The 27,706-nt window shown below is 43.1% G+C and overlaps 1 protein-coding gene across 1 annotated transcript in view; it reads right to left on the bottom strand.

The window, feature by feature from the left end:
• Positions 1–27,706, bottom strand: part of LOC115134397 (NT-3 growth factor receptor-like) — a 240,760-nt gene that overhangs the window by 177,351 nt on the left and 35,703 nt on the right. Inside the window, exons 5-7 of the mRNA XM_065022154.1 lie at positions 12,788–12,867; positions 12,582–12,609; positions 11,916–11,984 (exon numbers count right to left, since the gene is read on the bottom strand). Of these exons, the coding sequence (XP_064878226.1) occupies positions 11,916–11,984; positions 12,582–12,609; positions 12,788–12,867 (177 nt within the window). The remainder of the gene's footprint in view (positions 1–11,915; positions 11,985–12,581; positions 12,610–12,787; positions 12,868–27,706) is intronic.

Raw genomic sequence — 27,706 nt, 5'->3', positions numbered from 1 at the left:
CGTGTGTGTCTCAGCTCAGTAAAGCAGCTCATTTGCTAGGTTGGGCTTGGTGAGGGGAGGGAGCAGTGAGATTGGCAGGTATGCATCCAGCCAGCACCAAGACTCCTGATGAGGCTACCTCATTCACACAGCTCATTTACCATTCTATGATTACACTTGCAGGACTGCGGAACAGGGAGACACACACACACACACACACACACACACACACACACACACACACACACACACACACACACACACACACATTCCCTTTTCACCCTAGTAACCCTGTGTTGTTTTTTTCCTGTCAAGCACCAAAACAAGCTGACAGCAATTACCACAGAACACAAGCAGTAGCACAGAGTGGCATGGCTGCTGGTGGTTAAGACTCTCACACGGAGCTGCTGTTGCTGTTGTCTCACACTTTATTGCTTTGTGCGTTCAGTATCACTCTGTTTACTGTTGCTTTGTTTATTCCAAGCAGTTAGAGAGGAAACCATGCATACAGAAATAGTCAGTGAAACGACAAGGTTCAGCAGCGCTAGCCCTGAGGCTTCATGCATGTAACACAATGTGTCTGAGGCCCGCAACAACAACTCATTTAAAATGGCAAAACAATTCAGGTCAGTTTGCCTTTGAAATTATTAAGCAATTGTATGCCTTCTGCGTCATGATTACTACACATTACTGCATCTTACATGAATTTGAATATCTCCCAGAACATGTATGTGCCAAATTTAAAATGTACAATGTACAAATAAAAGTTGATTTGATGTATCCTGCAACCCATGCCCTATCCTGAGGCCCCTTACTGATGTTTAAAAATCCAACAAAAAGCACTTGTCCTTATATCCAGTGAGAAATAGGGGTCTGATTGTGCAGTGCCTTTAGTGCTTCAGTTGAAACACCTCCACAACAGCAGCCATTTCAGACTGACGGGCATAACTCTGATGCACTCTGATCTGGAAAGAAAAGCCATCCCTCTGCCTGTCTAGTTTTAATCAACAGATGTGGTCCCTAGAGAGTGCATGGGACCATGATGACCAGCGTGCTAGCACATGCCATTAAAGTTGGAATCTATAGCAGTGAAAATGCCATGTCCGTTTGCCATATTAAAACAACAGACATTACTTAAAAAAACAAACACGGCTTTTTTTTCTCTCCATCTGACATCATTGCACATCATTGCAGAAAGTGCATTCTTGTAGCTGTGTGGGCTAATAGTGAACATGTTTGGCTTGGGGTAAGTTGAGCCAATGGCAAGTTAAGCAGGGCCTTATCGCTGGGATATGAGGTAACAACAGAGCCTGGCCTATGTTAAAAGTGTTTTAAAAAGTACAAAGCGTTTGTTAGGTGTTAAGCCTGTGTTCAAAGTTTTTTTTAAAGTACAAAGCGTTTGTTAGGTGTTAAGCCTGTGTTCAAAGATGCTTCAAATATTAAAAGACAAGAAAAGGGACTGTGATTGTGTTTAATTGTTTTGGGGAAATAAAGATAGACATGGTTTTAAAAAAGTAGTAGTACTATTTAATTCAGTACAGACATTTGTTGGCTGCTTAACTTACCCTGTCCCACGGCTCAATTTACCCCATACCCAGGAGAAGCTGTGCTAAGAGACCACTTCTTTTTGGACAAACTGGGTTTTCACAACTATAATGTTTACATGAATTCTGATTATTTCCAGGGATACAGAACATCCTGAAATATATGTCATGTCTTTGTTAGAAATAATAGTATATTTCCCTTGACGGAGTGATGCTGAATGTAAAAAATATCTCAGCTTTAAAGACAGACTCAACCTTCTTTCCCTTAATGTGGATCTCAGCTTTAAAGTCAGACGCAGGGTGCATCTGAAATTGCACCCTATACCCTATATTGTGCACTACTTTTGACCAGGACCCACTGGGTTCTGGTCAAAAGTATTGGACTATGAGGGAATAGGGTCCCATTTAGGACGCAGCCGAGAAGCCTATCCGCATAGCTCTGCTGTGTTTGCTATGTTTGTCATTGTGCCGACATTCCACAGAGGACTGGAGAGTAAATCATTTAAGAAAAAGATTGATAACCATTGAATTAAATTGTATTAGTCGTTTGTTAGGCTCTACACCACAGAAAATAAGAAATTAATCAATGTCTTTGTTCCCAATTGGTCAGAAGGAAATGGCACTAATTTCTAACCAGTTTCATCTTCTTTTCGTCAGATTCTTCTCTTTGCTCAAGCTGTGATGTCGGCCGCTTATCACTGAGCCTTTGTTGAACAGTTTTAGTAATTAGAGATTAAATACTACACTCTTGGAAAAAAAAGGGTTTGAAAATGGTTCTTCGGCTGTCCCCTTTTAGATTCTAGATATAATTTCTTTTTGTAAGAGTGTATAAGCAGAATGAAAGGTTTTTTATTCTTCTAACAGGCTGTACTCTTCAGAAGACACAAACAGTCCAAATATGGCTAGAAATAACAATGGTATCAAAAGGAACGGTCATTTAAGTTCAAACAACAAAATTACCATCTGTAGAGTCTATACTTTATCTGTGTCTTCAAAACAACACTTATTTGTCTCTACTTCACTCAACCTTTTCCATGTTGTCAGTATACCCTCTCATCATACAGCTACACTAATGTTTGGGGTCACTTAGAAATGTTCTTGTTTTTGAAAGAAAAGCAAACTTTTGTCCATTAAAATAACATCAAATTGATAGGAAATACAGTGTAGACATTGTTAATGTTGTAAATGACTATTGTAGATGGAAACGGCTGATTTTTAATGGAATATCTTCATAGACGTACAGAGGCCCTTTATCAGCAACCATCACTCCTGTGTTCCAATAGCACGTTGTGTTAGCTAATCCAAGTTTATCATTTTAAAAGGCTAATTGATCATTGCAATTATGTTAGCACAGCTGAAAACTGTAGTTCTGTTTAAAGAAACAATAAAACTGGCCTTCTTTAGACTAGTTGAGAATCTGGAGAATAAGCATTTGTGGGTTCGATTACAGGCTCAAAATGGCCTGAAACTCATCGGTCTATTGTTGTTCTGAGTAATGAAGGTTATTCCCAAATTGGTCTACACGGACATGTTCTGGCCTGGTTTAGATCTTATCAGTCGGAAAGATATCAGTTTGTCTCTGTGAATGGTTTGTCCTCTGACAAATCAACTGTAAATTTCGGTGTTCCTCAAGGTTCTGTTTTAGGACCACTATTGTTTTCACTATATATTTTACCTCTTGGGGATGTTATTCGAAAACATAATGTAAACTTTCACTGCTATGCGGATGACACACAGCTGTACATTTCAATGAAACATGGTGAAGCCCCAAAATTGCCCTCGCTAGAAGCATGTGTTTCAGACATAAGGAAGTGGATGGCTGCAAACTTTCTACTATTAAACTCGGACAAAACAGAGATGCTTGTTCTAGGTCCCAAGAAACAAAGAGATCTTCTGTTGAATCTGACAATTAATCTTAATGGTTGTACAGTCGTCTCAAATAAAACTGTGAAGGACCTCGGCGTTACTCTGGACCCTGATCTCTCTTTTGAAGAACATATCAAGACCATTTCGAGGACAGCTTTTTTCCATCTACGTAACATTGCAAAAATCAGAAACTTTCTGTCCAAAAATGATGCAGAAAAATTAATCCATGCTTTTGTCACTTCTAGGTTAGACTACTGCAATGCTCTATTTTCCGGCTACCCGGATAAAGCACTAAATAAACTTCAGTTAGTGCTGAATACGGCTGCTAGAATCCTGACTAGAACCAAAAAATTTGATCATATTACTCCAGTGCTAGCCTCTCTACACTGGCTTCCTGTCAAAGCAAGGGCTGATTTCAAGGTTTTACTGCTAACCTACAAAGCATTACATGGGCTTGCTCCTACCTATCTCTCTGATTTGGTCCTGCCGTACATACCTACACGTACGCTACGGTCACAAGACGCAGGCCTCCTAATTGTCCCTAGAATTTCTAAGCAAACAGCTGGAGGCAGGGCTTTCTCCTATAGAGCTCCATTTTTATGGAACGGTCTGCCTACCCATGTCAGAGACGCAAACTCGGTCTCAACCTTTAAGTCTTTACTGAAGACTCATCTCTTCAGTGGGTCATATGATTGAGTGTAGTCTGGCCCAGGAGTGGGAAGGTGAACGGAAAGGCTCTGGAGCAACGAACCGCCCTTGCTGTCTCTGCCTGGCCGATTCCCCTCTTTCCACTGGGATTCTCTGCCTCTACCCTGTTACGGGGCTGAGTCACTGGCTTACTGGGGCTCTCTCATGCCGTCCCTGGGGGGGGTGCGTCACCTGGGTGGGTTGATTCACTGTTGTGGTCGGCCTGTCTGGGTTGGCGCCCCCCTTGGGTTGAGCTGTGGCGGAGATCTTTGTGGGCTATACTCGGCCTTGTCTCAGGATGGTAAGTTGGTGGTTGAAGATATCCCTCTAGTGGTGTGGGGGCTGTGCTTTGGCAAAGTGGGTGGGGTTATATCCTTCCTGTTTGGCCCTGTCCGGGGTGTCCTCGGATGGGGCCACAGTGTCTCCTGACCCCTCCTGTCTCAGCCTCCAGTATTTATGCTGCATTAGTTTATGTGTCGGGGGCTAGGGTCAGTTTGTTATATCTGGAGTACTTCTCCTGTCCTATTCGGTGTCCTGTGTGAATCTAAGTGTGCGTTCTCTAATTCTCTCCTTCTCTCTTTCTTTCTCTCTCTCGGAGGACCTGAGCCCTAGGACCATGCCCCAGGACTACCTGACATGATGACTCCTTGCTGTCCCCAGTCCACCTGGCCATGCTGCTGCTCCAGTTTCAACTGGCCTGGGCCCTAGGACCATGTCCCAGGACTACCTGACATGATGACTCCTTGCTGTCCCCAGTCCACCTGGCCATGCTGCTGCTCCAGTTTCAACTGTTCTGCCTTATTATTATTCGACCATGCTGGTCATTTATGAACATTTGAACATCTTGGCCACGTTCTGTTATAATCTCCACCCGGCACAGCCAGAAGAGGACTGGCCACCCCACATATGCTCTCTCTAATTCTCTCTTTCTTTCTCTCTCTCGGAGGACCTGAGCCCTAGGACCGTGCCCCAGGACTACCTGACATGATGACTCCTTGCTGTCCCCAGTCCACCTGACTGTGCTGCTGCTCCAGTTTCAACTGTTCTGCCTTATTATTATTCGACCATGCTGGTCATTTATGAACATTTGAACATCTTGGTCATGTTCTGTTATAATCTCTACCCGGCACAGCCAGAAGAGGACTGGCCACCCCACATAGCCTGGTTCCTCTCTAGGTTTCTTCCTAGGTTTTGGCCTTTCTAGGGAGTTTTTCCTAGCCACCGTGCTTTTACACCTGCATTGTTTGCTGTTTGGGGTTTTAGGCTGGGTTTCTGTACAGCACTTTGAGATATCAGCTGATGTACGAAGGGCTATATAAATAAATTTGATTTGATTTGATTCCATGCCAGAAATTGCCAAGAAACTGAAGATATCGTACAACGCTGTGTACTACTCCCTTCACAGAACAGCGCAAACTGTCTCTAACCAGAATAGAAAGAGGAGTGGGAGGCCCCGGTGCACAACTAAGCAAGAGGGCAAGTACATTAGGGTGTCTAGTTTGAGAAACGCCTCACAAGTCCTCAACTGGCATCTTCATTAAATAGTACCAGCAAAACTCCAGTCTTAACGTCAACAGTGTCAACACTTCTAGGCAGAGTTCCTCTGTCCAGTGTGTGTATTCTTTTGCCCATCTTAAAATGTTATTTTTATTGGCCAGTCTGAGATATGGCTTTTTGTTTGCAACTCTTCCTAGAAGGCCAGTATCCTAGAGTTGCCTCTTCACTGTTGACGTTGTTTTACGGGTACTATTTAATGAAGCTGCCAGTTGAGGACTTGTGCGGCGTCCGTTTCTCAAACTAGAGTTTCCGTTTCAGACGAAAGTTCTTTGTTTCTGGCAATTTTGAGCCTGTAATCGAACCAACAAATGCTGATACTCCAGATACTCAACTAGTCTAAAGAAGGACAGTTTTATTGCTTCTTTAATCAGGACAACAGTTTTCAGCTGTGCTAACATAATTGCAAAAGGGTTTTCAAATTTATAATTAGCCTTTTAAAATTATGAACTTGGATTAGCTAACACAACGTGCCATTGGAACACAGGAGAGATGGTTGCTGATAATGGGCTTCTGTATGACTATGTAGATATTCCATTAAAAATCAGCAGTACATTCTAACTCCTATCATCAGCTACTCTGCTGCCCATGATATTCTTACTCTGGAATTATTCAAGTATTCTATGTATTTGGTTGCTTTTAGTAGTGCTCCATGTACACCATCCTCCTCCTCCTTCTGCCTCTAAAGGACAGGCAACCATGAAAATAAGATAGGCCTCCTCAGAGGAGCTGCCCTGTTTCCATAGCTTAAAATACCACATTTATATCACAACCTTACAGCTGCTCTTCATTTGTTCCCCCTCCCTGGGCTGAGCTGAGCGATGATAAAGCCTAGCCTGCTCCCTGCTCTTTGCTCTGCGTCAGGCCCTGGCTGAGGCTCTCTGCTATTTAGGGAAAGCACTCACTCTGATTCCTGGACTGGAGAGGATGGAGGGGATGCAAGTGTAATAACTCTACGATGGCCATATATCAACGCAAGGCTTCAATTTGTGTATTCTACCGGAAGGGAGGACCTAACAGGTCCAAACAAGTAGCAGATTCAGGCCATAAACACTGATTGCTCATACAGGTGTAGGATTTTAATTTGAATGATTTTAATGTATATTGTCACAGCAAAATAATCCTGCAGCTGCAAAAGTAGGCTACATATAAAGTGCATATAAAGTGCAATACTGTTAATGTAGCCGTGTGTTAGTGTGGGTTTTCAGTGAATTAATGTAAATCACAAAGCTCATCTGCATTTCTGGTGATGTAGGAGAATTCTCAACAACAAAAAGAGCGTTCAAATTAAGATCCGACACCTGTATATTCATGGACAAACAAGACACTAAAGGACCAGAGAAACACCTGGACTGTGGACCAGAGAATCACCCGGCCTGGACAGCTCCATTTAACACACTCATATGTCACATCCATTAAATCAACGGTTATGACGCAGGGAATAAAGTATCGTGTTCTTTGTCTGTTTCAATGATTTTCTCCAAGTTAATTGTTGTTTGGCTTTGAATGGAAGAAGATGGGAATCCATTTGGAAACCATGAAGGTTGTGGTAAATGGGTTGCACACTTAGGATATAAAAGGCTCTATGAAAGGTTTTTCTGGGTGCACAAGTTGATCAAATAAGATAACAACTTGCAGACTTGTTTACGTGCTGCTGTGCATTTTGTTGCCAACCTTACTTTGCTACCTGACAATTTTACGGTTTTTACTTTTTAATTACCATTTATATTTTGAATTTTTCCCTCACTCAACTTTTTTTCATTCAACTTTTTCTCTCCGGATGTTTTAACGACATGGTTCGTCAGGACTTCCACCAGCCGAAGCTAAGTAGTAACATTAACATGATGCCTTCTAATTGCAGTCGCTGTACTCATAATATACAGGAGAACGATCGCCTTACGGCGAGGATAGCTGTGCTGCAAGCCCCGCTTCAGAAGCAATCGTTAGGCAAGGGTAATTTCAGTGTAGGAAAGGATGAAACACCGTCTGTGCCACCAGTAAGTACAGATAGTAGTATAAATCCCCTCGCACGGTCCCCGCAGCCAAACAACTTTCTCATGGCCTCTGGAGGGAAATGCTGTAGGAATGCTCAACCAGTGTTGCTCATTCAGCCGACAGAAACTTTCAACCGGTTCTCCCCATTAAGCAGCGAGTCGGAGTCTGAGGCCGAGCCTTCTCTGGTCTCAATTCCTCCCGTTACAGGGTCTGAGACGCCGAAGGCTCCCACCATTAGCTCTGACAAATTGAAAACCCTAGTCATTGGCGACTCCATTACCCGCAGTATTAGACTTAAAACAAATCATCCAGCGATCATACACTGTTTACCAGGGGGAAGGGCTACCGACGTTAAAGCTAATCTGAAGATGGTGCTGGCTAAAGCTAAAACTGGCGAGTGTAGAGAGTATAGAGATATTGTTATCCACGTCGGCACCAACGATGTTAGGATGAAACAGTCAGAGGTCACCAAGTGCAATAGCTTCAGCGTGTAAATCAGCTAGAAAGATGTGTCGGCATCGAGTAATTGTCTCTGGCCCCCTCCCAGTTAGGGGGAGTGATGAGCTCTACAGCAGAGTCTCACAACTCAATCGCTGGTTGAAACTGTTTTCTGCCCCTCCCAAAAGATAGAATTTGTAAATAATTGGCCCTCTTTCTGGGACTCACCCACAAACAGGACCAAGCCTGGCCTGTTGAGGAGTGACGGACTCCATCCTAGCTGGAGGGGTGCTCTCATCTTATCTACGAACATAGACAGGGCTCTAACTCCTCTAGCTCCACAATGAAATAGGGTGCAGGCCAGGCAGCAGGCTGCTAGCCAGCCTGCCAGCTTAGTGGAGTCTGCCACTAGCACAGTCAGTGTAGTCAGCTCAGCTATCCCCATTGAGACCGTGTCTGTGCCTCGACCTAGGTTGGGCAAAACTAAACATGGCGGTGTTCGCCTTAGCAATCTCACTAGAATAAAGACCTACTCAATTCCTGCCGTTATTGAAAGAGATCGTGATACCGCACATCTCAAAATAGATCCCTTAATTCAAAGGCAGTCAATGAACTAATCACTGATCATAATCTTGATGTGATTGGCCTGACTGAAACATGGCTTAAGCCTGATGAATTTACTGTGTTAAATGAGGCCTCACCTCCTGGTTACACTAGTGACCATATCACCCGTGCATCCCGCAAAGGCGGAGGTGTTGCTAACATTTACGATAGTGAATTTCAATTTACAAAAACAAAAAAACGTTTTCATCTTTTGAGCTTCTAGTCATGAATTCTATGCAGCCTACCCAATCACTTTTTATAGCTACTGTTTACAGGACTCATGGGCCATAAACAGCGTTCCTCACTGAGTTCCCTGAATTCCTATCGGACCTTGTAGTCATAGCAGATAATATTCAAATTGTTGGTGACTTTAATATTCACATGGAAAATACGGACTCCTCTTTAAATCTGCGTATCCCTCCAAAGCTCAGTTGTCCTGAGTCTGCACAACTCTGCCAGGACCTAGGATCAAGGGAGACACTCAAGTGTTTTGTTACTATATCTCTTGACACAATGATGAAAATATTCATGGCCTCTAAACCTTCAAGCTGCATACTGGACCCGATTCCAACTAAACTACTGAAAGAGCTGCTTCCTGTGCTTGGCCCTCCTATGTTGAACATAATAAATTGCTCTCTATCCACTGGATGTGTACCAAACTCACTAAAAGTGGCAGTTAAAAAGCCTCTCTTGAAGAAACCAAATCTTGACCCAGAAAATATAAAAGACTATCGGCCTATATAGAATCTTCCATTCCTCTCTAAAATTTTAGAAAGAGCTGAAGACAAACAAACCCAAATTGGTCTACACGGACAATTTCTGGCCTGGTTTAGATATTATCTCTCGGAAAGATATCAATTTGTCTCTGTGAATGGTTTGTCCTCTGACAAATCAACTGTAAATTTCGGTGTTCCTCAAGGTTCTGTCTTACGACCACTATTGTTTTCACTATATATTTTACCTCTTGGGGATGTCATTCGAAAACATAATGTTAACTTTCACTGCTATGCGGATGACACACAGCTATACATTTCAATTAAACATGGTGAAGCCCCAAAATTGCCCTCGCTAGAAGCCTGTGTTTCAGACATAAGGAAGTGGATGGCTGCAAACGTTCTACTTTTAAACTCAGAAAAAACAGAGATGCTTGTTCTAGGTCCCAAGAAACAAAGAGATCTTCTGTTGAATCTGACAATTAATCTTGATGGTTGTACAGTCATCTCAAATAAAACTGTGAAGGACCTCGGCGTTACTCTGGACCCTGATCTCTCTTATGACGAACATATCAAGAACGAACATTTCCATCTACTTAACATTGCAAAAATCAGAAACTTTCTGCCCAAAAATGATGCAGAAAATTAATCCATGCTTTTGTTACTTCTAGGTTAGACTACTACAATGCTCTACTTTCCGGCTAAATAAACTTCAGTTAGTGCTAAATTCGGCTGTTAGAATCCTGACTGGAACCAAAAATGTGATCATATTACTCCAGTACTAGCCTCCCTACACTGGCTTCCTGTTAAGGCAAGGGCTGATTTCCAGGTTTTACTGCTAACCTACAAAGCATTACATGTGCTTGTTCCTAGCTATCTTTACCATTTGGTCCTGCCGTACATACCTACACGTACGCTACAGTCACAAGATGCAGGCCTCCTAATTGTCCCTAGAATTTCTAAGCAAACAGCTGGAGGCAGGGCTTTCTCCTATAGAGCTCCATTTTTATGGAATGGTCTGCCTACCCATGTGAGAGACGCAGACTCTGTCTCCACCATTAAGTCTTTACTGAAGACTCATCTCTTCAGTAGGTCATAAGATTGTAGTATGGCCCAGGAGTGTGAAGGTAGTTCTTGAGCATTCTACATCTCTATCAGTTATATTGTATGTTACCAACTGCAGATACCGTGTGTGTGTGTGTGTGTGTGTGTGTGTGTGTGTGTGTGTGTGTGTGTGTGTGTGTGTGTGTGTGTGTGTGTGTGTGTGTGTGTGTGTGTGTGTGTGTGTGTGTGTGTGCATGTTGATGCATTAGTACTGAAAATGAGACATCTCCTGATTCTCTTTGCCAGGGATAGAAAAGACGGAAAGGCTCTGGAGCAATGAACCGCCCTTGCTGTCTCTGCCTGGCCGGTTTCCCTCTCTCCACTGGGATTCTCTTTCTCTAACCCTATTACAGGGGCTGAGTCACTGGCTTACTGGTGCTCTTCCATGCCGTCCGTAGGAGGGGTGCGTCACTTGAGTGGGTTGAGTCGCTGACGTGGTCTTCCTGTCTGGGTTGCCCCCCCCCCCTTGGGTTGTGCCGTGGCGGAGATCTTTGTGGGCTATACTCGGCCTTGTCTCAGGATGGTAAGTTGGTGGTTGAAGATATCCCTCTAGTGGTGTGGGGGCTGTGCTTTGGCAAAGTGGGTGGGGTTATATCCTTCCTGTTTGGCCCTGTCCGGGGGTATCATCGGATGGGGCCACAGTGTCTCCTGACCCCTCCTGTCTCAGCCTCCAGTATTTATGCTGCAGTAATTTATGTGTCGGGGGGCTAGGGTCAGTCTATTATATCTGGAGTATTTATCCTGTCTTATCCGGTGTCCTGTGTGAATTAAGTATGCTCTCTCTAATTCTCTCTTTCTCTCTTTATTTTTTTCTTTCTCTCTCTCGGAGGACCTGAGCCCTAGGACCATGCCTCAGGACTACCTGGCATGATGACTGCTTTCTGTCCCCAGTCCACCTGGCCGTGCTGCTGCTCCAGTTTCAACTGTTCTGCCTGCGGCTATGGAACCCTGACCTGTTCACTGGACGTGCTACCTGTCCCAGACCTGCTGTTTTCAACTCTCTAGAGACAGCAGGAGCGGTAGAGATACTCTCAATGATTGGCTATGAAAAGCCAACTGACATTTACTCCTGAGGTGCTGACTTGTTGCACCCTCGACAACTACTGTGATTATTATTATTTGACCATATTGGTCATTTATGAACATTTGAACATCTTGTCCATGTTCTGTTATAATCTCCACCCGGCACAGCCAGAAGAGGACTGGCCACCCCTCGTAGCCTGGTTCCTCTCTAGGTTTCTTCCTAGGTTTTGGCCTTTCTAGGGAGTTTTTCCTAGCCACCGTGCTTCTACACCTGCATTGCTTGCTGTTTGAGGTTTTAGGCTGGGTTTCTGTACAGCACTTTGATATATCAGCTGATGTAAGAAGGGCTATATAAATCAATTTGATTTGATTTTGATTTTGATTTGATAAAAAATGTACAAAAACTTACAGCTCGAAGAGTTGAAGATTCTGGAAGAGTTGCCATGATAATGTGGTCAGAGGATTCTTCGATAAGTTTCTGTAGAAGAGAGGGAGATGGAGAAAACACAGAGAGAGGGATAAATGTATTAGTGCTGGACTATGTGGCCGAGGCGGGTGAAGAAAACAGCAGCAGAGAAAACACAAAGCACAAACCAAAAGAAACACGAAAAATCCTGAGAGAATAAGTGGTGCCGGAGGGAACGGAGCAGCCTTGACAATCCAATAAAGACAGACTTGGTCATTTTCAAGACAACAAATTAAATAGAGACAGCGAGGGCCTGAGGCCTTCAAATCCAATACAAAGGAGGTGAGATAAGGCATGTAACCACCAGAGCACCTCTCTAAGGTGTTAAACCCTGAAATGGAGGCATTCTTGTAGAGCGAGAGTGAGTGGTCCACCAAAGGATCTGTATGTATTCTGGAGAGCTGATAACATATTTATATTTACATTTTTGTCATTTAACAGACACTCTTATCTAGAGCAACTTCCAATACGAAAAGGCATGCGCTTCCAGGAGTGAAAAATGGTAGGCTACAGTATGAAGTACAACGTTGTGCTCAAGATCAACGCAATGATGTGAAAATATTGCACCATCAAACTAACACAGTGAAATGCTCACTAGGGACCAGCTACCCAAGCCCTCTCCAACCCAGAACCATCTCTGTGAAGAGACGGTGAGCACCAGGGGGGTTGAATCACTAATAGTAGAGCCAGGCGAACAGCCACTCATTATCAATATTCATTGAATACTTCAGATCACTTAATACCCTAACACTGCCCTGGTTAGATCCTAGCAGGCCTGCTTGACAGATAATCAATGCATTCCACTGCAGTCTTACCACTCATCTGGCCCTGGGGAGCTGGGGACTGCTGCTTCTCTGGCTGCCTGTCCCTGACCTGTTCCCTCTGCTGCCTTGCTCTGCAGCACCACGGACAGGGAGAGAGTACACTACACACACCTCTCAGTAGCCTCTCTATACAGAACCACAGACAGCACAAGACCAGATCAATGGGCAGCATAATTACACATATATCTTAGTGCTGTCAATAGTCCACATTGCTGTACAATATTCACTGCATACTCGTTATCTGCTCCTTTCTACTACAGGACCATGGACAGCGCCAGTATTCAAACACAGCCCTTTGCCTGTTCTTACTTCAGCACCATGGATAGAGACATACAGTAGGATGGGCAGTTCAGGCTATTTTCTCAAATATAAAGATGAAATCACTCTACTGTACAGTAAATCCTTCCCTATCTCAGGCCTGGCGGTAGGTAGCATAGGCTCAGTATCCCACATTACGGGTAAGAAGCCGGCCTCAGTTGGTCAGGCACAGGAGGCTCTTCAGCAGCCACTGTGACTAATTCAGCTTGAGGATTTCGGAGAGTCAAATTGCCCAGCTGAGGGCTGGTTGCCTGTGGCCCACATTACAGTCCAATTCCTATCACACATCCTCTTCTCCCTGCAGTGTGCACTCATTCACTCCCTTTCAAGGATTTCAAATCGTTGGGTCGGGGTAGACGAAGTCTGTAATTGTTTTTTTTTACCTCAATCATTGAGAGGGAAAGGGGGGGAAATCTTACCGTTCATACCATTCTTTATCATTATACATGTTATGGCGTAGTTGAATCATGGGTAGTCTATGTTGTTTACATGTTTATGGTTCAAAGGAAAAGGCCTGTCCAGGTTGATTGCATCAAATGAAACAACAAAATTGTTTCTTTCATTTCAGGAAATATTACCGCGATGCTTAATGTGCTTCCTCGGCAAGTACTTCATTTGGTGGTTGGGTGCATTGGGATCCCATAGGCCAGTGTTTCCCAACCTTTTTTCGGGTACTGTACCACCAACTGAATTTTTCTCTGCCCGGAGTCCCCCTGAAGTATCCCCTCATGTGCATTTTACCAGCAGGCCTGTGGTCTAATATGTCTTCTCTGACTAGGTATCCCCCTTTCCCAAGTACCCTCAGGGGTCCTAGTACCCCTGGTTGGGAACTACTGCCCTAGACTAACCCTACTAAACACTGATGCGCAGTTGCACATGCCTGTTTCCATGGCAACGAAAAAGCCAAAGAGGCACTTGCCACCGCTCATGATTTTACCTTGCATTTTCTGTGACACCGAGAGAACAGAACCCTACACAGAGGGAACAGACCCCTACACAGAGGGAACAGAACTCCACACAGAGGGAACCGAACCCCACACAGAGGGAACAGAACCCCACACAGAGGGAACAGAACCCTACACAGAGGGAACAGAACCCCACACAGAGGGAACAGAACCCCACACAGAGGGAACAGAACCCTACACAGAGGGAACAGAACCCCACAGAGGACCTGCGACCACCATAACAGAGACAGAGCGTGTGACCCGGCATTACAGCAGCCGTGTCGAGCCAGGTCTCCAGAGACAATGGTAACGAATCCCCAAGCTAGCTGAAGGATTAGGAGCCAGGAGGACTGCACCACCAAGACGCCAGGAGGACTCAGGATGCTACTAGCATCTTCCATAACACTCTATGTGCACCCCTGGCCCCTGGCATTCTAATCACCTCATTAAATTGATAATGAGATTATTAAAGCTGCATCCATTGGGACTAGCAGGGGCTGTATGGTTTAATTCTACATGTTATTATTCTTGGCACACAAAGGAGTTCATCTGGACACTGTGTATTAAGAGCCCAGTCCTAGGAAAATAACATGTCGCCAGAGCCAGAGCTAACTGAGCCGGCAAAAAGACTGTCTGTCTGTCCATCTGTCTATCAAGCCTGTCCCCCTGAGGATGGGGACACGCTAATGAGAAATGGGAACTCTACACAAAGACTGCCCTCAGAAGGACAAATATAGACACTGGAATTAGATACAAGTGTACTGTAGGAGGAAAAAGCTAGTGTTTCTAAGAAAGTATGCCCATGAAGATGGCCTGTTGACAAAGGATTTTTTTCTGGCTGCTAGACAACAGAGTATTAGTAGTGATTAGTAATGGTTTCTGCAGTTGTTGACCTGCCCTTTGCAGCATCAAAAGATGATGCTCCCCAGTCTAACAGTCACCTTCCATCTGTGTAACAGTGATAAAGAGATAATGGCATCACATGGGAATGGAACTATGATGTGAGCTGCAGCTTTTCAGAGGAAAAAAAACAAATAAATTCACACCATTAGTCTAAAAATGGAACACAATAACGGAATTTTGGAGGAAACCTCTCTTGGCTCACAAATAATCCCTTTCAGATTGTCACACAGACAGAATCAATTACTGGAATGGTTTAGGGAGAGCTTCATACTGGAGCAGGGGAAGAGCAGGAGGCCTCTGGAAGAACTCGTGTTGTTTAGACACAGTATCTTCTGCATACAGGGGCAGCCCCCGGCATAAGCGAAATACATTTTTTTAATGTATTATTATTATTTATTTTTTATTTAACCTTCATTTAACTAGGCAAGTCAGTTAAGAACAAATTCCTATTCACAATGAAGGCCTACCCCGGCCAAACCAGGACAACGCTGGGCCAATTGTGCGCCGCCCTATGGGACTCCCAATCACGGCCGGATGTGATACAGCCTGGGTTCAAACCAGGGACTGTAGTGACGCTTCTTGCACTGAGATGCAGTGCCTTAGACTGCTGCGCCACTCGGGAGGCTGTATGCACTTTTTTTTAGCAACTCAGTCAGGTATAGTAGAAAACACAAGTTCTGATTCTGACATTTGGTTGTGCATCAGCACAGTTTTTATTTTCTTGTCATTCACTCAATAAGCTGTATCAGCTAACAATTGTATTATTGGTAAGTTAGTCTAACCAGCTATCTAAACTTGTAGTAATCATGGCCGAATACCCACTGAGCATGCAAGGCACATGCCCAGGGGCCCTGACTTCCAGGGGGCCCCCATTGGTTTTGTTAGTCAGTCTCACTCAGATATCATATTAATATGGCATAAGTCATGGCAAAATGTGTAGAATTGCTGGAAATTATCTGTTAAACTGCACATTTGTTCTTTCTGTTCAATGGCAAAATTAATAAAATTGTATGAAATGTGTTGTAGAATTGCAAAATGTTCTCTCCTCCCCAGGGCAAAATGTGTAGAATTGAAGGAAATTAACTTTTTTTTAAAGTTCTCTCCACCATTAAGAGGTGAGACACTAAAAGGTGGGGGGGCCCCCAACCAAACCTCGCTTAGGGCCCCCAAAAGGCTAGAACCAACCCTGAATGCATCGGTGCACTATATGTTGGCATGAATATGCTTGGGTGTGTAATCATGCATAGATGCGTGCAATGACCATATGAGCATGTGTGTATATTCTGTGCAAGGCATTCAGACTGTCACTCTACGTGTGTCCTTGTGGGTAAACGGTCGTATCTGTAGCGTATCTGTACAATTATGATGTAGCCATGAGCCTGAATGTGTTCTGTGTTAGACGGAGAGTGCTGTGTGAGTGGTGTTGGAGGGTTGGAAGGGTGAAGGAGCCTGTCGATGTGGATTACGAACCCTATTAACATAAAGAGGGAAGAATTATTAAGTCCTTATGAAGGCTTCATTACCTCATAACCAGGCATTGCACCCAAAGCACATGGGAACTGTTTTTCTTCACACTTTTCCTCTGTTCCTCAGCCAGTGTATTGTGTTAGGCTCATTGAATCAGAGAATTGATCATGAGAGAGAGATCAAGGAGAGAGCAGTCAAAGCCCCAATGCAATTATCACTCTGAACAACATTAAGGTCGGGGGCAGATGCTTCCGCTGTAACACCTTCCCAAGGTGACTTGCAGGCCTGGGAGTGGGCTTTCCCTCGGTAGGTGAGAGGGGTAGGGGAGATGGATGAAGGCAACAACACATCTCCCATTGTTAAGACCTGCCTCCCCGTCACTAGGCCTGCCTCCCTACACCACTAGACCACCACCCGTCTGCATGCAAGAACGGAAGTGTCCTTTTCAAAGGTCATTCTTCGTTACAGTCATGAGAAATGTCAGCTAAAATTGGATTTGGGAAGAGAAGGCAATAACAAATAAATATATAAATCAAATCAGACATCAAATGTGACGCCTTGCCCCAAACACACAGGAGTAGACATGTTGTTATTAAAAGTTAGAAAGACTAACAGGTGGAAATGAATCATGGAAGAAGGTCACAGGCTAAGCAGACAGAGCCTTCCTCTTCAGAGTCAATACGATCCTTCTGACATTTGATAATGCTCTTCACACGCCTCATAGACATCAGCAGGGTTATTTATAGAAGAGGTATAAATTTGCTTGTCAATTAACACAGTTCAGAGCTGATTATAATTTCCCCTGCAGAGCTGCTGTATACTATGCATATCTTAAGGCGGGTAAATTTACATTGAGTGAGGGTGGAAAAGGTTAAAAGGTTATTCTTCTGATCCGTTTCCTACATGTATATCATGTACAGTATATCACAACAGCGCAGCTGCATTTAATAAGGTATGATATTCATGATATTCACAGACATTTGCATATGTGTGTCATGGGACACCACAAAATGTTGATGAGTGGGTCCTCCTGATTGGCTCCAGCAGGGGGTTAGGGGACTCTGGGGCTACAGTCCCTCATCTATAATGCAGGTGAAGAAGTCAACGGGAGAACTAGGGCCCATTGTTAGTAGCATGGCAATTATACATAGCCTGCAGTTAAATACTGCATACAGTAGGACTGATTTTTCCATGTTTTATCTCCCAGTAGTCTCAAGCCAAAGGCAGTCCTTTAGATCTGCAGATGGGACTGGGTGCAGTTAGAATGACACCAACGCATCGACCATCTCAGAAGATGGCATATATTACTGTTTGTCAGACCTTAGCAGGTTAGCATGGGGCAATGTGGCCATAACTGACATTAACTGACTTGGGCCGGATGACACCTTTAAGGAGATGCGTCTTATCAGTATTACGGCACCTGTGGATGACAAACAGCTAGGCCTATGTGTTATAGTGGAAGCAATGAAACAATTCACACAGAACATGATAAGGCAGCTTTAAAATGCGTAGATACTACCGAAAACAACCACATTACTCAAATGAAATGGTCATCAATAATTGTGCATTCTAACATATTTGGAGGTATATAAAGTGTAATTGAAGTAAGACAGGGTTTCCCCAACTCGGTCCTGACTCCCCAATGTGTTATTTGAGTCAGCTGTGTTGCTAGGGCGAGTTTGGGACACCGAGTTGGGGAAACCCTGGTATAGGAGACCAGATTAGGTCTACCTGTGAAAACACCTCACAGATGGAAGATAACACCCCTGAGCCTCGTGTTATGATGGGTTTATCTTTTAACAATATTGCCAGGTGCCAGAAATTCCTGCAAAATCAACTGAAAAAGTTGCTCAATATTTATTGAAATGACAGAAGGGAATGTATCTGACAGAAGTGAAAAGGAGATTGGTTTTACACACAAGACACTCTCACTCAATTCAAAGCTGCCCCGACAGAATAGATATATTTTTTTACAACAAGAACACCAATCTCTTGAATCCCTGTACACACCCATTTATAATATCTCACCCACATAATTAGGATAGCAACAGGGGATTGCCTATTACTGTTTCCTGCACCCAGATATCAATTACTCTCTGCCACCCATACCATGGAAAGACAAAATGAATCTGACTGAAAGAAATCTCTTTCAAATTCATGTTGGTTTGCGTCGAAAGCTTCCGAAAAGTCCCCATGTATGACACGTATCTACACAAAAGCTTCAATTAAATACGGTCTTTATGTCTCAAAGAAATATTGTTTTCATCAAACACATACACAATATATCCAAGCCTGGGTATATCATTCCAACTCAAATAGAATGGGGGGTGAAAGCATACATATAGCCATATAAGGCGAGATGCCAATGTTTATTTGGAAGCCGTAACGCAAGGTCACATTTCTCAGGGCGTATTTCAACCCAGTCACTCAGGTGAGCTATTCAAATGCCTGATCTCTGCAATGTGTCGCTCCATTTACTTTGTTGATATTGCTTTATGCGTATGGATATGCCTGTCTGCCTCAAACATCTATCAGTAACTCTTGGATTCTCAACTGTCCTAGATACTGAGGTTACGCTTTAAATGTAAATTCAGCTATTGCCTCTCCAACTGCTGCCCTGCTCACCCCAGAAAATATACAACTAAACTGAGAAAGTGTAACATTGGGGATGGTTTCGGGGAACTAAGACCCGAATTTAAAGATACTGTGTCTCAGTATTTACATTTTCATATATTATACAATCAATGGGGTGCTTTTATGTTGTTGTTTTCAAAGATTATGTTTTTGTTGCGTTATCTTATCTTATCAAGGCAAAAGATCATTTCCCAAAACATTATCACAAGTACAACTGAACCATCCAAATGTGATAAGATCAGAGATAACAAGATAGGGATTTTTCCTGAGGTATCATTAATGCATTAGGTGCTTTCTGCACTGCAGTTCTTATTTCTTCACTCTTTAATGACTACTTAATGGAATGGTTTTTGTTCCTTTCCCTTAAATTCTAATAGTTCTGGGTTTTCTGAATCCTTTCTGTGACTTATGACAAAGTATTAGATTGAGACACACAATTGTGTAGGGGAGAATTTAGCTTCTTTTATCCCAGCATCACTCCATCAAGAGAAATATAGTATTCTTTCTAACAAAGATATCTAGATATATTTCAGGACGTTGTGTATCCCTGGAAATAATCCAAATTCAAAAAGTGTTATCTTTGCACAACTTACCTCGGGTATGGGGTAAGTTGAGGTACGGGACAGGGTAAGTGAAGCCGCCTTAAAATGTCTGTACTGAATGAAATATTACCACTAACCTTTTAAAACCATGTCTATATTTATTTCCCAAACACAATTCAACACAATCACAATAACTGTTTTGTCCTTTGAATCATTTTAAGCATCTTTTAACACAGGCTTCATACCTAACAAAAACATTGTACTTTTTTATTATACTTTTAACACAGCTTCACACCTTATAAACACTTTGTACTTTTTAAAACACTTTACCACAGGCCAGGCCCTGTTGTTACCTCATATCCAAGTGATAATGCCTTGCATTACGCCTGGGAAGAAAACACATCCATTTGCTTAACTTTCCATTGGCTCAACCATAGGCTCAACTTACCCCAAGGCAAACATTTTCACTATATTAGCCCACACAGCTACAAGGATACACTTTCATGCTAGGTTTAGGACCTCATATTGAAGCTTATAGAGACCCCAGTTGATGTATAGAACAATCTTAAAATGATCTACTTTGGTTTAGATACAAGCTTTGGTTTAGATACAAACCTTGAACACAATAAATTAATTTGACTTTGTGAAAATATTTTTTTTGTGGATCTAACTTGCTTACCACTATTTCCATATGGTTTATTCCTTCACAGACTCCATGAAATGAAGACCTATTCCTAAATATATATTCACATCATTCATGTTGTGTATGGTTTTCTAGAAACAAGGGTGTCTCAATTTACTCTGTGGCTCAACTTACCCCACTCTCCCCTATTGATCATAGCTACTCTATCCAGATTGGATAGAATAAGGTATGAAGGCTGTTTTGATGATGGAGCAGTAATAAAGGAATCACTATTGAAACACATACAAACATTTAGTCCCTAAGTCTAAGAGGTGTATAAATGTAGCTGTTTTTGTCTCAGAGATAATGATCTTCAACACTCCTCCTACACACCATGGTGATAAAAACACACGTGTGTTCCCCTTATTGACTGGCTGTCCCATAAACATCCTTTGTAAAGGGCATAATCTATGTAGCATTGGGTCTAGTTTAAATGTGTAGGGCAGTCAGGGCTGCCTGAAGAGAAGTTGTCGACATCCTTTACTAGAGTCTCGGAGCCAAAGAGACAACGCCAGGCGGTGTCCATCATCCTGACTGTTTCATTATTTACTGGCCAGTGTCCTGATAGTGGAGTTCCCAGAGGGCCAATGCTGTGCTATTATATGGGGCAGCCCTGTGCTGTTCCAACCCTCCCCAGAGAGACACACAGCGCTGTGATCTCAGGACACTCCGGGCCTCACACAGATGAATAACCCAGTGTCTTTGAAGAAGGACCACCAAAAAAGAAAACAATGTATCCTTTGCCACCCCCCTCCCTCCCTCCCTGTCTACCCCCGTACCTCCCCCATGTTTCCCAGCATGCAGTAGGATTCTGTGAAGGTGGCTGTCACCCATCGCCGGTGCTCTTCCTGTCTTCTTGAAAGACCGTGAACCAGCGGACCCCAAGACGTGGGAAAAGAGAAAAGCTGCCTTGCCTTTGCTTAGTGGGGAAGTATTAATCAGACCAAATATGTATTAGCTTCCCCTGCGCTCTCTTTTGATTAGTCATTGTGACGTGGCTGGGAGGCACAACAATGGAGCTGTTTGTCCAGTGCCGGGCTCAGAGAGCGCCCCTGGTCTGCACACTAATTGTCTCATTAATGATCACGAAGCTGCTTTTGCCTCACATTTATTATCTACTTTACCAGGAAAGGGGACACAGAAAACCCATTGCAGCTTTCGCATCACTATGGTCATGTGAATGTTAATGGGCTGTAATGTTAGCCCCGGTGTCTCGTGACACATAAATAAAGAGGCCGTGTAGATGGTGACTCAATTAATAGGTGGGCTAGTTAAGTTACATTTATACAGAGCTGCTTTCATGTTGCTTTTTTGTTGCATTGAACTCCGAAATGACCGTGCCTGGTAGTGCTATTGTGTTTCAAAACAGGGAGACAGGCAAGTCAAAGAGAGAAATGACCTGGCAAGAGCCATTGATTGCAGAGTGGGAAAGATTTTCAGTCAGTCACCAACACACTCACACACACACTGTTCTGAACCGAATTGAAAAACACAGAGTGAGAATGAATAGGTAAGTAGGTCATCCACAGGGTTTGTGTGAGAAAGCTAGGCATTACCAGAATTGGAAAGAGCAGATGAAATTGACAATAAGCACTTGGCATCCCGCCACCACCGCCACCTCACTGTCACTCCACACCCTCTCTGCACCCCACATCTATCCACCCTGGAAAAGCCAGCCAGCCAGCCAGTAACTGCTTCTGATAACAAGAAACCCAAGGTAAAACCCATTCCCCCATGCCCAGCCAACTCCACACTAGGCTACTCTCCATGCGAATGGCGTGTACTGTTCATGTTTGCAATACGAACACAACGGTTGAGAAAGTCTTCCCCTTTCCTTGTCATGCTGCTGTATTACAGGGTCTCTGAGATGTCTGAGCTCCTTGTTTAATTAAAGCACATTCACAGCTTGGGTGCAATTGTCTAATATTTCTCCAAACAATGAATTTCCTGCTCTGCCAACTGAGGAGACAATGACAATTTGACTGCAGGGAAGATTGTCTTCCACTGCTTCCGCCTCCAAGAGAAGCCGTGGCACCTCAGCTCAGCTGTCACAGCCCTGAGAAACAAATGGAAGAATTCCATCATTTCTCTAGAATTTCTTCGCCACAGCTCAGCTACCTACGCAATCAAGGCTTGAACGCCACTCCATAAGAGCTTCAACAAAAATATAGTGCATATGGTTGCAGCCATGAACAACAAACGTCCACTATGAAGACCAATGATCTGATTCTGGAGTCATGGACATACTACAATGGTGACCTTTTCCCTGACACAGTCGAAAACACATACAGAGTTGCACAGGAAGAGGTTCAAGAGTCCTGCGTTTCACGCGCCCCTTGAGTACTGCTGTTTAATGTGGCCTCAGTTGTCTTCCTTTTTTTCCGCATGTCTCCTTGTTTCCATGGCATAGGCGTCAGCAATTATTGCGCTGGGTAATGAGACGCGTTTAATTAGGCCATAATGAAATGACTGAGGAGGGCGATGAGTCAGCGCCATGCATGCAGAACAAAACACACACACACACAGACTACACACTTGCGCACACACTCTCTTACAAACACATGCACGCACACGCAGGCACACGGGTACACACTCACACACACACTTCACACTCATCAGTTGGCTGACAGCAGAGGCATCACCATGCTGCAGGAGAACAACAAAAGCAGGATTCGTCAGAACTGCTACATGCCTGTCTGTCACACGTAGCCTAGCGGTTATGAGCGTTGAGCCAGAAACCGAAAGGTTGCTGGTTTGAATCGCAGAGCTGACTAGGAGGGAAATAATCTGTCGATGTGCCCTTGAAAGTCACACTGGATAATAGTGTCTGCTAAATGACAATTTCTTTAAAAAATTATAATAATATGATGCTGCTGCAAACAGCAGTCCAGTATTAACCATCTACATGTAATAAAGAAAACACCAAGATAAAGTGTCTTAATAGGATGTTGGGCCACCATGAACCAGAGCAGCTTCAATGAACCTTTAAATAGATTCTACTAGTTTCCACGAGAAATTCCATCACTGTTGATGGCGCTAGAAAACGCTATCTCAGGCACTGCTCAAGATTCTCTCATAAGTGTTCAATTGGTTTTAGATCTGGTGACTGAGTTGTCCATGGCATATGGTTTTCATAATTTTCATGATCATCAAACCATTCAGCGACCACTCGTGCCCTGTGGATTAGGGCATTGTCATCCTATGGGAGCAAAGCCATGGTAGCCAAAATAATGGCCTACCCAGCGTTTTTAAACATGGCCCTAATCACGATGGGATGTTAATTGCTTAATTAACTCAGGAACCACACCTGTGTGGAATCATCTGTGTGGAAGCATCTACTTTTAATATACTTTTTATTCCTCATTTACACAGTATTTTAAAATTATTTTGGCAGTTATCTATATCTACTCCTCACTCTGTTACCCAACAACAATATGCTGGTTTAGGACACTGTGTAGGTAAATAATTAGAGCTGGTATTTGTAAAATGACAGTGGTTTGATGTAAGTAGAATCCATAATCTGAAGGTTATTTTTAAAGGGCACTTCCTGATTTGGCCTCTTTTTGAAGATTGCTCATTAACTTCTTATGGCTTGGGGGCAGTATTGAGTAGCTTGGATGAATAAGGTGCCCAGAGTAAACTGCCTGCTACTCAGGCCCAGAAGCTTTGGATTTGGATGGAAAACACTCTGAAGTTTCTAAAACTGTTTGAATGATGTATGTGAGTATAACAGAACTCATATGGCAGGCAAAAACCTGAGAAAAAAATCAAACCAGGAAGTGGGAAATTTGAGGTTTGTAGTTTTTCAACTCTTTGCCTATCCAAGATACAGTGTACATTTGGTCCAATTGCACTTCCTACGGCTTCCACTAGATGTCAACAGTCTTTAGAACCTTGTTTCAGGCTTCTATTGTGAAGGAGGAGAGAATAAGAGCTGATTGAGTAAAAGGTCTGCCAGGTGGCCATGAGCTGATCACGCACGCTCCCGTGAGAGGTAGCTGCGTTCCATTGCATTTCTAAAGACAAAGGAATTCTCCGGTTGAAACATTATTGAAGATGTATGTTAAAAACATCCTAAAGATGGATTCTATACATCGTTTGACATGTTTGTACGAACTGGAATGGAATTTTCGTCTGGCCTGCGCGTCGTGAATTTGGATTTGTGAACTAAAGGCGCGATCAAAAAGGAGGTATTTGGACATAAATGATGGACATTATCGAACAAAACAAACATTTATTGTGGAACTGGGATTCCTGGGAGTGCATTCTAATGAAGATCATCATAGGTAAGTGAATATTTATAATGCTATTTCTGACTTCTGTTTATTATGAGTATTTCTGTAAATTGATGTGGCTCTCTGCAAAATCACCAGATGTTTTGGAAGCAAAACATCACTGAACGTAACGAGCCAATATAAACTGAGATTTTTGGATATAAATATGAACTTTATCGAACAAAACATACATGCATTGTGTAACATGAAGTCCTATGAGTGTCATTTGATGAAGATCATCAAAGGTTAGTGATTCATTTTATCTCTATTTCTGCTTTTTGTGACTCCTCTCTTTGGCTGGAAAAATGGCTGTGTTTTTCTGTGACTAAGTACCGACCTACCATAATCAGATGGTGTGCTTTCGTTGTAAAGCCTTTTTGAAATCGGACACTGTGGTGGGATTAACAACAAGTTTATCTTTAAAATGGTGTAAAATACTTGTTTGAGGAATTTTAATTATGAGATTTCTGTTGTTTGAATTTGGCGCCCTGCACTTTCACTGGCTGTTGTCATATCGATCCCGTTAACGGGATCTCAGCCGTAAAAAGTTAAGAAATGTTACTGGCCATGACTGAATCCAAACGAGAGTTGTCGTGGTGGTGTGGTTTGATGTGGGTTCGTTGCGTTGGAATATCATACCCTGGCAGATACTGTTGTTTGTCCCCCTGAGTCACCGTAGCAACAACAAAGCCATTTCCTCAAAATAGTCACTTCTCTAAAATAGTCAGAATTAATCTAATGATAAATCAAGAAATCTGCAATTAATTTAGACATTTTTTCCAAGGAGGTATTAGTCGCAAAATTTAACATAAGGTATTAAAATATTTGTATGAAAAACTAGTCAGTGCACTGCATACAGTGTATCGAGTCGGGAAAGTCTGGCTGTGTGCTCAGGACTGATTTCTGAGAACAATAACAATGTCTACAACTTCTGCAAGATTTCAAACTATTGTAAATAAAGCACAAACTGCACACTGTTAACCAGTGCCCAAAATCCCTTGCTAGCTAGCTAAGTTCATACCATGTCTGTCAATTAAACTAGCAAGTAGTAGCTAGCAGGCACATTGAGCAGCCAGGCCACAATCCACTAATCAATTCACAGCTGAGTATTGACGTGCAAGTTATTTCCTTCACAACGTTCTCACTATCTATTACCAGAGTGTGTATATGTCTGGCAGTGTTTCATAGGGAATCATCTTTACAAACAAGTTCCATAGGGAATCATGTTCACAAACAAGTTTCATAGGGATATCATGTTCACAAACAGGTTCAATAGGGAATCATGTTCAAAAACAGGTTTCGTAGGGAATCATGTTCACAAACAGGTTTCATAGGGAATCATGTTCACAAACAAGTTTCATAGGGATATCATGTTCAAAAACAGGTTTCGTAGGGAATCATGTTCACAAACAGGTTTCATAGGGAATCATGTTCACAAGCAGGTTTCAGGAGGACACAACATGCTCGGGAATGAGTTTTGAAATATTGACAAGTTGCTGTTGGGATACAAGTGCTCTCTGATTGTCTCAATTCTATTTTCATCCCAAAAAGTGGCAGACTCAAGTGATTTGACATTATCAAACACATCAACAAGTGGACACTCCATAAAGGGCTTAGGGCCAAGGGTTATTTCAACTTAACATTGGGGACGTGTCTATTGAAAACAGGATCTGCATAATGGGCAGGTCTACCTCACAGTCTGGAGATTCTGGCCACTATGATTGGATAGAGCACGCACATCTGATAGAGCACAATCAGCACAGCTGCTTCTCTCGTATTAGTGGGCCCTGGGCAAGTGGGCATGATCGTAATCCATACCCCCCAAACTCACTTACAGAATTCAGTTTTAGACCAGACTGACTTTATGACCAAAATGATCCTATTAACACTTTGTAGTCAATGTTGATACTAGAATGAATGTTTCTGACTCATATCGATGCCATATAGGCCAATTAAAACCAGAGAAGTTGGTTCTAAGGGGCAGTTGACCTTTACTAGGCATCAAGACACAATCATAAAGGGGGAGAGACAGGGATTTTATGTTCTGTCTGTACTTCAACACAAGGCTCATGTAACAGAGAGAGCAGCCCTGCAGTTTAGTCTAGATCTGCACTGTACCAAAATAAACGACCCTGCTTAATGCAACTGTCAGACACCCAATGTCAGAGACAGCAGTACTGCAGAATCATAATCATAGTGACTCAAGGACAGGCTGGGCTCAGGCTGGCATCTCTACTACACAAACTAACGAGGAGACAAAGACACAGGCCATCTCTTACACTGAAGAGTTGTGAGGCGGGTTTGCTTGACAGATTTATAAAGAATAAGCAAGGAAATGGAGGAAGAAATAGGGAGAGGGGACAGAGAGAGGGAGAGGGGGAGGGTGCGGGAAAGGGGAGGGAGAGAGGCAAAGTGAGAGAATAAAGACAGAGAAAATGAGTGAGGGGGAGAGAGTGCTATCAGTAAGACATAGCCCATTAGCCAGAACCCTGCCAGCCTCATTAAGTTGCTATGCTAGTTTGACATTAGACAATGGGAGGAGGGGGAAAGGGAGGGGAAGGAGGGACTGAACCAATGATTATGACTTCTGGTTGAGCCCCATGGAAGGACATATCTCTGCCCTCTGCCTTTTTATAGTTCCTCCTAAATCTTCAAAGAAGTTTCCTTTCCATGACAGGAGTGGGTAATCTGTGCTTGATGTCCGAGGGCAACACTGACAAGATATTGTTGGAGATAGTGTCATGTTATTGTTACCGGATTGTGAGAATTGAGATGATGTATTTCATATATCCAAGCATGTATTTTTGTGCTCACTATCTTCCATTTTGTTCCATTCACCTTTCCTTTCTAGCAGTCCAATAAATGTCCTGAGCTGTTGTCCCCGTGACAAAGGTCGGCAGTGACAGCTGTGGCTATGTGAAGCCAATCGATCCCGCTCCACATCGCCCGTGACAGTCAGGAGAAGAGTAATGGAAGGGAACAAGAGGGGGGAGGGTGAATAGAGGCGATTCCTAAATGTGTTGAGGTGAACAACCCTGTCTGAACTCTGCTACCTGTCTGCCTCTGTGAGTGGCACCATCTGTCCTCTATCTTAAATACCTATTTGATGTTACACCTAGGCTTGGTCATTTACAATGGAACCCTGG

The sequence above is a fragment of the Oncorhynchus nerka genome, linkage group LG9a (genome assembly GCF_034236695.1).
Source record: "Oncorhynchus nerka isolate Pitt River linkage group LG9a, Oner_Uvic_2.0, whole genome shotgun sequence".
Lineage (NCBI taxonomy): Eukaryota > Metazoa > Chordata > Actinopteri > Salmoniformes > Salmonidae > Oncorhynchus > Oncorhynchus nerka.
This window is presented reverse-complemented; position numbering and strand designations above follow the sequence as displayed.